The following is a 9,644-nucleotide window of genomic DNA, read 5'->3' on the forward strand; positions in this document are numbered from 1 at the left end:
CGAAGCAAGTAGTGAAGACTGGAGAGAGTGAACTCCCCCCCCCAAAAAAAAATGTCGTTTGCCGTGCCTTTTCCTATCTGAAGCTTCGCTGCATTTCACTTCCATGGCTTCTACGGTTCGTGGAAGGATTTAGTTTTTAATTGCATACTTTCTTCTATAGATTGTGTTGGTTATGTGAAACCTATATATAGCTAGTATAAAGTTCTCATCAAGCATTGGCAGAGGATGAACTATAATTAAAGTTCAAGTTATAATTTTAGGGAAATTTAGAGATGAATTATGACACTACCATATATTGAAAAGGAAAATAATAAATATTTCCTTAATTATTAGCTCAAGACTCATCCCACGTAAGTACATTACTTGCAAGAAGAGAGATATCACTCAGAAATGACTTCCAGTTAATGATTTTCTTCGTAAAGCATATGTTTACTAGGTCACAAAAGATTCGTACAAAAGTAAGTACAACATAAATAAATTAGGGTTAATACAATTTTTACTCTCTCAAATGTGTCTTCATTTTGGTTTTAGTTCTTCAAGTTTCCTTCCATCTAAAGCTTCGGTCCTTATAATTTTATAATAACTTGAATCATTGTGCCCTTGAGGAATTAAAGCTATTATTTAAAACTTGAGTAGACTAAAATTAAAATAAGTAACTTAAAGAAATAAAGATTGTATTAACCTAATAATTACATCGAATCAGAGTGGGAATAGTAGAAACGCAAATAAAGGTATGAGTATAAAAGTAAGAGCAGAAATGAAGTTAGACTTGCATTGTAATTTATCAATGATCGCGTGAGTTAATTTTTAAATTTGATGTACGCACAAACACCATGTGCGGCTATTTTTTGTGCAAGATATTTAATAACCACCAAGCTAAGCGTTGGGTTAATTAATAAGGATGGTACCTGTCCTGGTTTAGTGGAAAAAAGCCATTTAATATTGTTCTTCATCATAAAGTTGTTAAATATAGGGATAAAGCATAATGATTGTGGGGCTGTACTGTAATAATTATTCAACAACTTAGTGGTAGACTTGACTATGATGAGTTGGGTTGTTTCTGTGATGATAGATTCTGATATTTATTTGCTGTTAGAGATAATCCTCACGCCTTCATTCAGATCCACCGCTGCTCTACTCTCAGGTAATCTATTCAACTCTCTCTCTCTCGTTCAAATCTCTCAAACCTCTTAGTTCTTACTTGATCTCTCTCTCTCTCTCTCTCTCTCTCTCTCTCTCTGTGTAAATCTTTTTTCTCTCCTGTTACTGTTAGTTTTAACTCAGTCCAATTAGAAGAAAGTGAAACATCGAAAACTTTTTGAGCTTTTCCGAAGTTGCTTTTGGTATTCACACCCTGCATCGTTAATTAACTTCTCTCTGGTTACTGAGTCTATATATTCATCTGGATGGGTTGGTTAATTTGTGCCTTTAAGAGAGAGATCGAGAGAAAGAATGGTTTGATGTTTAATGAATCCGTATGACCGTATTCTAGGAATTAGATGATGGCGAGCTCGTTCGAGGCTGAATCACCAGAGAGACACAGCGCTTTTTGCTTGTTCTTGTCCACACATCGTATACACACGTAAATTTACTATCCTATACTCGTCTTCTTCGTTGTTCTAGGTCATGTTGATAAGTTAGAAAGATTGCTCCATACTTAATATGAAACCTAATGTAGTGTAATTTGTACTTCTTGTGGTTTTTTTTTTTTTTTTAAAGAGTCTTGATAAGTAAGTGAACTACACAGTTTAAGAGAACAATTAAAATTATAATTAAAAGTAATAAATATGTAAGAAATAAATTTTTTTTTAAGAATGCCCTTATTTATAAGGGGCAAGTAAGAAAGAGAAATATAGCAGTAATGAGTAAAAGTATGAAAGATAATATAATATGCCAATTGTCATTAAATGTTCAAACAATTTCCATTAGGATCTTATGAAAAGGACTAAAACAATTCAAATTTAAGGCTGTTATAAAAACGATCAGAAAAAATATTACAAAATGAGTATTATATTAAGAACCGAAGGAGTAAGTTCCAACTTTTGAATCATTTTCTGGTGTTGTTTTAATTAATTATTTTATATAAATTAAGAAAATTATTTAAAAAATTTAGATAAATCAATGTTATGTTTTATTTTAAACGAGATAAGGGGGAGTATTATTTCAATTTATGAACAATTTATTTCATCTTGTTTCAATTGAATATTAATTTTAGACAGCACCGCAGCAACTTCGCTTTTCTACTCCACTGCTTTTGTAATTCTGGGGAGAAAAAAGACGAGGAAGAAAAGGGCGGAGGCTCCTCTTCGGGCGCAATGTTCGCATGATCACGTCATGTTATAATAATGGCGCGGCTCCTGTAGACCTTTTTTTTGAATTAATATTGTCTTTCAAATTCATCCTCATTTTAATTTTGATCCTTCAAATTTCAAATTACAACTTTTACTCCTCAATTTTTTCTATTAAAGCTTGTCTTTTCCCCCTTTTTATGGAGTCTAGATATTTTTAACTGATCAGTAATAATAATGAAATGACACTTATTTTGAATTTGATATATACAATAATCTTAATATACAACAATCTAGAATTTCTGATTTTATTTTTTAAATAAATTTTGATTGGTCAACCCAATTCAAATAGGTATAGAAAAAATGCAGAATTTCTTAGGAATCCCATGTTCCTTATGGTAACTGGGTTCATGAATTATAGTCAACAAACAATACAAACTGCAAAGTACATTAGTCAAGGTTTCATGTTTACCTTGACCCACGCAAATCATTTACTTGTAACTATCCAATATCCTTGTGAAAAATTAATATTAGTCCATATGATTTAATAAAAGCCTAAATCATTTTGCCTTTTAAGGAAACAAAACCTATATTTAAAATTTAAGAGACTAAAACCAAAATTCGTGCAAGTTTGAGTAACCAAAGATTATATTAACCATTTTTAAGACACTTGTACCAAAAACAATTATCTAGATGCTTCCAAATTAGGTCAACATTCTAATCTTATTTCTCAAATGCATCTAGTATATTAATCTTATTTTCTTGATCCATTCAATACCCCAATATTATTTTTTAGTTATATCTGGTACTCTAATCTTTAGTTGCTAATTAAATGTACCTGAAAAATAAAATCAGGTGCTGGATATATCTTTACTCTTTTAATTATCCTGTAAAAAAACTACTTCTATGTTTTAAGTAATCATGTTCTATGTCTTAACCCCCCTATTTTATCATTTTTGAGTGAAGAATAATAAAATTGGTTTATTCAACATGCGCGTGCAGTGCGCATGTGCCGACATGTTTTGAAATTAAATATTATTTATTATTATTTTCAGTTGAGATTTTTCAAAAATATTACTTTTAATTACCTTTTTACATTCTAATAAATAATTCTGAATTTTAAGAATCTCCTCCTACTTACTAAATTTAAAATATTTTTATTCATAACAAGTTTAATTCATTTATAAATCAGAATAAATTTAGAAGTCTAGTATATATACTTGATGGTGCATATTATATATATATATATATATATATATATAAAGTAAAAGGTATAATTTTATTATTCAAAAGAATTTCCAGCCTGCTGTTGCATCTATACCATAAATAGAGAACTAGTTTTTATCTCTATGTTTCAAGGGTTTAGCAGAGCCAAAAACTCATTAACCAATCCTTGAGCAGTAAAATGGTGTTTTGTTCCTTACATGCCATAGCTAGCTCCAAGCATAACATAACCAAAGTTATCCTCAAAGGTTCACTTCAAAAAGGCGAACTAATTTTTGAAAGCACACATATACTGTGCTTTCTTGACAGGGAAATGGCCGTAGCAGATATAAGTTCTGTGACTATACCAGCACAGGAACTTCAGAGGGTTGCTTCAGCTCATTTCAGAAGGCCTAACCTTAATCTTATAGATCACACACGTATGATCTCTCATCTCTTTCTCTCTCTCTCTCTTTTTCCATCTATATGACAATGTTTCCATTAATTAACTTGTTTCAAAAGAGCGAAGAGATAAATATCAACGGTTTTGTGTTCCCCTTCACAAAGCAACACTGAAAGGTGATTGGAAAACAGCAAAGCGTATCTTAGATCAAGACCAGAGTCTAGCTTGCACTGCCATAGCCAAGGGGTGGTCGACGGTGCTTCATGTGGCTGCTGGATCGAACCATATTCACTTTGTGGATGAGCTAGTGAAGGAAGTGAATCCAGAAGACTTGGAATTGCAAGATGTGAATGGGAACACTGCATTCAGCATCGCTACACCAACTGGGAATCTGCAGATTGTTGAGATCATGAAGAGAAAAAACAAAGACCCATTGATAAGGGGCGCTCAAGGAACCACTTCTCTTCATGTGGCTGTTTTACAAGGACAAAGTGACATGGCTTGGCATCTTTATCCAGAAACTATTCAGGCTTTTCATGATTATACTGATTGGATAGTACTACTCTTCTGCTGGGTCAACAATGAAATCTAAGAACTAGAATATCACACATACATAAACAAAAACACAAGACTATAAAATTCGAAGTGTGATGCACATCATATATACCTTGTGTTAAACATGTATCAATCACATATATGACTTATTTTACATATTCATCTGTGCAGATTTAGCCTTGACGTGTCTAGAGATGCATCCAAATTTAGCTTTTGAGAGAGATGATTCAAACGAGACAATACTGCACATATTGGCTTGAAAGCCTTTAAGTTCTATTTGCCAAAGTCAACGATATAGAAAGCGGCTCATGAAGTCCTGTAAGCGTCCATGATCACAAATTACAAATAATATATAATTATGATATAGTGATTTTACTACATACAATAAATTCTATTGTGTTTCCCAGGTTTGAGGCAAACTCAGCAACTTCGACTAGTAAAATTTTTGTGGAGTATATTGCTTAAACATGATGATGTAGTGATTATGGACGACATACTACAAAAAAATTAACTTTCAGCGGCGACAAAAAATCGCCACTGAAAGTATAAAAGTCGCTGCTGAAAGTTTTCAGTGGTGACTTGTCGCCGCTGAAAGTTGTTGCCGTAATTACTGTGGTTGAAAACTTTTGGTAGTGACAAAAAAGATCGCCGCTAAAAGACACTTTCACCGACGACTTTTAGAAGTTTCAGTAGTGACATTTGTCACTGCTGAAAGCTAGTTTCGGTGACGACCTTATTGTCACTGCTGAGAGAACTTTTGGCAGCGACAAACTATCACCGCCAAAAGTGACTTTTAGTGGCAACTTTTTTGTCACCATTGAACGTGATGTTTAAGAAAAATTAGCTTTATTGACACCACGTCATCACTGTCGACGCCATGTCATCATTGGCCACCTCTACCTCATCGCTGCCAGTTGCCACATCATCACCAACCAGATGCCATGTCACCACTAGCCACCTCCATGTCATTGTTAGCCGCCTCCACATCATTGCCACATCACCACTCTCATGACACATCACCGCCCAAATATTTTTACCTTAAATGTGTCTTCTTCAGGGTTCGAACTTGTAACCACCTCTTTTTTGTGTCTAATCATCTTGCCATTGAGCTGGATTGAATTTGTTTATTATTATTATAAAATAAAATATATATTATTAGATTGTACTTTCAACGGCGACATTAGAAAGTCGCTGCTGAAAGTCAGACCTTTAGTGGATACATTAGAAAGCCGTCGATAAAAGCCAAACCTTCAGTGGTGACATTAGAAAGTCGCCACTGAAAGTTAGACCTTCAACGGTTACACTAATAGTCACCGCTAAAGGTATACTTTCAGCGGCGCCTCTAAAAATTCACCGCTAAAAGTATACCTTTTAGTAGTGAAAAAAAAAAACCGCAAAAAGTAGACCTTTAGCAGTAACAAAAAAAGTTACCGCTGAAAGTCCACTTGTTGTGGTTTTTTTTCCACTGCTGAAAGGTATGTGACTTTTTAGTGTCACCACTAAAAGTAAACCTTCAATGGTGACACTAAATTCAATACTCTATGGGAGAAAAAAAATCAAACTAGACTTATCTCAAGCCAATTTGTACAGTTTAATCCATGAAAATCACTATTTATTTGGTAAATTCTGGAACTTTCAGTTTTCTTGGCTCAACTTTGGAAATTTGTATCTCTTAGTATACACATCCTTCCTTTAACCCCTCAGAGTACACATTTGGAAGTGTTACGGTTCAAGCGCTTCACGAACCAAGCTCGTAGATTGAAGATTTGCAATTAGTTCTTGGGTTACTGTTCACTGGTTAAATTCCAGATTTTTGGTCTAATTTTGAAAAATCATGACTACTTCTATAAAAATCGTATTGAGGTACTCCAAAATTCTACTTGAATCTCTTTCAATTCTCTACAAGAGGAAAAAAATCAAACTAGACTTATCTCAAGCCAATTCGTACAGTTTAATCCATGAAAATCACATAAGAGTACCTTCACCTGTAATATCTAATGCCGTAGAAGTTGGAAATTTTGAGTTTCTAGCTGAGCTTATAAGTACCTATCCTGATTTAATAAGGGAAGTTGATGGAAGAAATCGAAGCATAATTCATGTTGCAGTTTTGTGTCGTTAATCTGATATCTTCAATCTCATACATGATATTGGCCCGATCAAAGATTTCATAGTTTGTTTTGAGGATACTAGATATAAAGACAACTTATTGTATATGGCAGCAAGATTGGCACCACCTCATTGATTAAACGTAGTTTTTGGAACAACTTTCCAAATGACTCTTTAGTTACTGTGGTTTGAGGTATTGTATGTTATAAAAAATACTTGAGTAGGTTGTATATTATAGTAGAGGAATAAACTACTGACTTGTGATAATATTACAATTTGTTATAAAGTTTATATATTCTATAGTGATATTGATAGCATATTATACTCTTTGACATGGCAAGAGGTGGAGAAGATAATGCTACCGTCATATATACAGAAGAAAAATACAATATGCTTGACTCCTCGCCAACTTTTCACAAAGGAGCACAAAGACTTGCTAAAAGAAGCATAATCATGGATGAAGGAAACATCAAAAAAATGCATGGTTGTTTCAACTCTTATTACTACTGGAGTGTTTACAGCTGTATTTAGTATACCTGGTGGTATCAATGACAGTTCAGGAAACCCTAATTATTTGCAGAAACCATCATTCTTGATATTTGCCATATCTGATGCGACTACAATGATCTCATCCTCAACTTCCATACTTATTTTCTTGTCTATCCTCTTCCCACGTTATGCATAAGATACTTTTCGCAAGTCATTACCCTTGAAGCTCATATCTGGATTGGTTGCTTTGTTCATCTCTATAATAAGTATGATGATAGCATTTAGTAGTGCCTTTTTCATCATGCATTGTCATGGTTCAAAGTGGGTTCCTAACTTTATTTCTGCACTTGCTTTTATACCTATACCCTTGTTTGTGTTTCTATTATTCCCACTCTAGTCTGATATAGTTTATTCGACCTACTTTTGTAGGAATCTTTTTCGGCCTACTAAACATATGCTTTACTAGCTAGGAAAATAAGTGGTCGTCATTTCTAAGAGATCTATCTCTCTTCTAGTAACTAAGTAAAGTACTTATGTAGTGTGAGTCTTGAGTTTATCAGGAAATTTCCTTTTCATCAATATGGTAATGTTTAATTCATCTCTAAACTTTAATTTATAATTTTTACTTTAGTTTATACTTTGTCAATGCTTGATGAAAACTCTATACTAGCTATATATTTGTCACATAATCAACACCGTCTGTAGAAGAATCCATGCATAAACATATGCTGTAGAGTTTGTATATAATACAAGCTTCTTATCTTAATTAAATGTAGGAGCCAGTTGAGAGATTCATTTTAATCCTAAATATAAGATTTCAATTCAATTTGTCTTTTAATTTATAATTTTTCCTAAATTATCAATATTAAAAGTGGATTTCCATCGATGCAAGTATTTTTAGTGCGGCTGTGTATCGTAAGAAAATTAACAAATATTCCTTTATAAATAACTAATTAATTAATCTTTTGTAAGTTAGTTACCTAACCTCTACATTTAAGGCCGGAGGAAGTAACCAATTAGTGTAAACGATCCAAGCACAAAAGTCTCTTTTCTCAGAGATAAATAGCAGCGACAATACGTGAAAGCCTTGAGAATTCACTGGCCTATGGAGGTGCATGTAAATCCTTTATCACTTCATGATTACATATTTCTCTATATTCCAGGTTGCAATATGCCTGACACTGTCCATGTCACTTTTCTCACCTACATATACTCATGGGCAGCAAAGAAACAGATTAAGACTTTTAATTTTAAGGATGCTTTTATCTTAAAAATATGGTTAAATAATTGAATAAAGGCCTCAATTCATTCTGTATTTTCTTTGTGGATTGGATTCGATTTAAACAATATTTCAAATTGAGAATAGTAATGAGAAGTTTGGAAAAGTGAAAAAAGGAAAAATATAAGATTAATATAGGAAAGAAATTTAATAACTTAGTATAAATATAAAAATCATTAAATTTTAATATAGAGGACTTGCTTTAAATATATATATGTGTGCAAAACCCGAATATAATTTGTTCTTTTTTTAAAACTGTGGTCGTAGGATGTCATTTGCACTTTTTAAAAAGTTATATATCACTTACGTTCTTTAAAAGTATGATGCAGTCTTTTCTTTTTTCCATTCTTTTTCCAGGCGAGGTGAGTTTTAGGTGATAAAAAAAACAAAAAGAGGTAGAATTTATAACTAGATGATAAAAAAAGGCTTACATACATACTTACAAGTTATTTTTATGAACAATAGTGTCTTGATAATGGTAGATTTAAATTCTTCCCTTTAAATGGTATGAGTCGCATGCTTAACAAGTAGATAAAAACATGTTATTTTGAATATAAACAGATACATTGATTTTAAGGAAAATTAACTTACAAGTCCTTATAATTTACCTCAACTAAGTCTATGTAATTTTCTTTGTGTGAATTGGGTTCTTATAGTTTGATTCGTTACGCACATATGTGTGTGTATATCCCATCCCTGAGTAATGTATAAACCATCAATTTGAATCTATAAAATTTCACGGACTCTTTATGAAATCTATTTTATTTGTCCCACTCTGATTTTTTAAAATACATGCATTTTTTGGAAATAAAATTTTATAAAATCAATAGATTAAAATGAACAGATCAAACAATGAGGTAAACTATAAAGACTAGCTGATGATGCTTTTCGATTATTTAATGATGTATAAGAAAATAAAGATACACATAGTGTCAGAGTATAAGTACTAAAAGTTATTACATTTCTTTTTCATGTTTTCATGTGAGAAGTGAGCATCATTGTCACAAATTTGGAGCATGTAGGAAGGATCGAGGAAGGAAGAGGAATATGAAGGTTCAAATGAGCACGTTCCACATTAATAATTCTGTATAACTTTTGAAAGTGGAGGACCAAGACTTTTGAGGGTGATCATGAGGACCGTTGATTGTAGCTATACATTTATTTTCCTGTTTATGAGAGGACTCAATTTGGAAGTAGCACTGGTGGAAGAATTCAACTATCTTGAACTTCCCTTGAGGCTTTACGTCTTCTTTTTCTCATGCACTGGAAAAGAAAAGAAAAGACAAGCAAAGCACTATACCAAGTAGGCAACCTCGATCTC

At 32.7% G+C, this 9,644-nt stretch overlaps 1 protein-coding gene and 1 pseudogene across 1 annotated transcript; both read left to right on the forward strand.

Moving 5' to 3' along the window:
- Nucleotides 1-1,521: 1,521 nt before the first annotated feature.
- Nucleotides 1,522-4,488, forward strand: LOC114758367 (ankyrin repeat domain-containing protein 1-like). The gene is made up of 3 exons (XM_028947422.1): nt 1,522-1,582; nt 3,822-3,931; nt 4,014-4,488. Exons 2-3 carry the CDS (start codon nt 3,826-3,828, stop codon nt 4,484-4,486), a joined length of 579 nt encoding a protein of 192 aa, XP_028803255.1. The 5' UTR covers nt 1,522-1,582; nt 3,822-3,825; the 3' UTR covers nt 4,487-4,488.
- A 2,298-nt stretch (nt 4,489-6,786) lies between these two features.
- On the forward strand, nt 6,787-7,623 carry LOC114758366 (uncharacterized; annotated as a pseudogene).
- Nucleotides 7,624-9,644: the final 2,021 nt, after the last annotated feature.

This window comes from Neltuma alba, unplaced genomic scaffold (assembly GCF_004799145.2).
Source record: "Neltuma alba isolate B1F8T4 unplaced genomic scaffold, ASM479914v2 tig00010689_pilon, whole genome shotgun sequence".
Taxonomy (NCBI): Eukaryota; Viridiplantae; Streptophyta; class Magnoliopsida; order Fabales; family Fabaceae; genus Neltuma; species Neltuma alba.

Coding starts and splice junctions, on each gene's coding strand:
- LOC114758367 (XM_028947422.1), top strand. CDS start 3,826: ATGGCCGTAGCAGATATAAGTTCTGTGACTATACCAGCACAGGAACTT. Junction 3,932..4,013: donor TAATCTTATAGATCACACAC/GTATGATCTCTC, acceptor TTGTTTCAAAAG/AGCGAAGAGATAAATATCAA.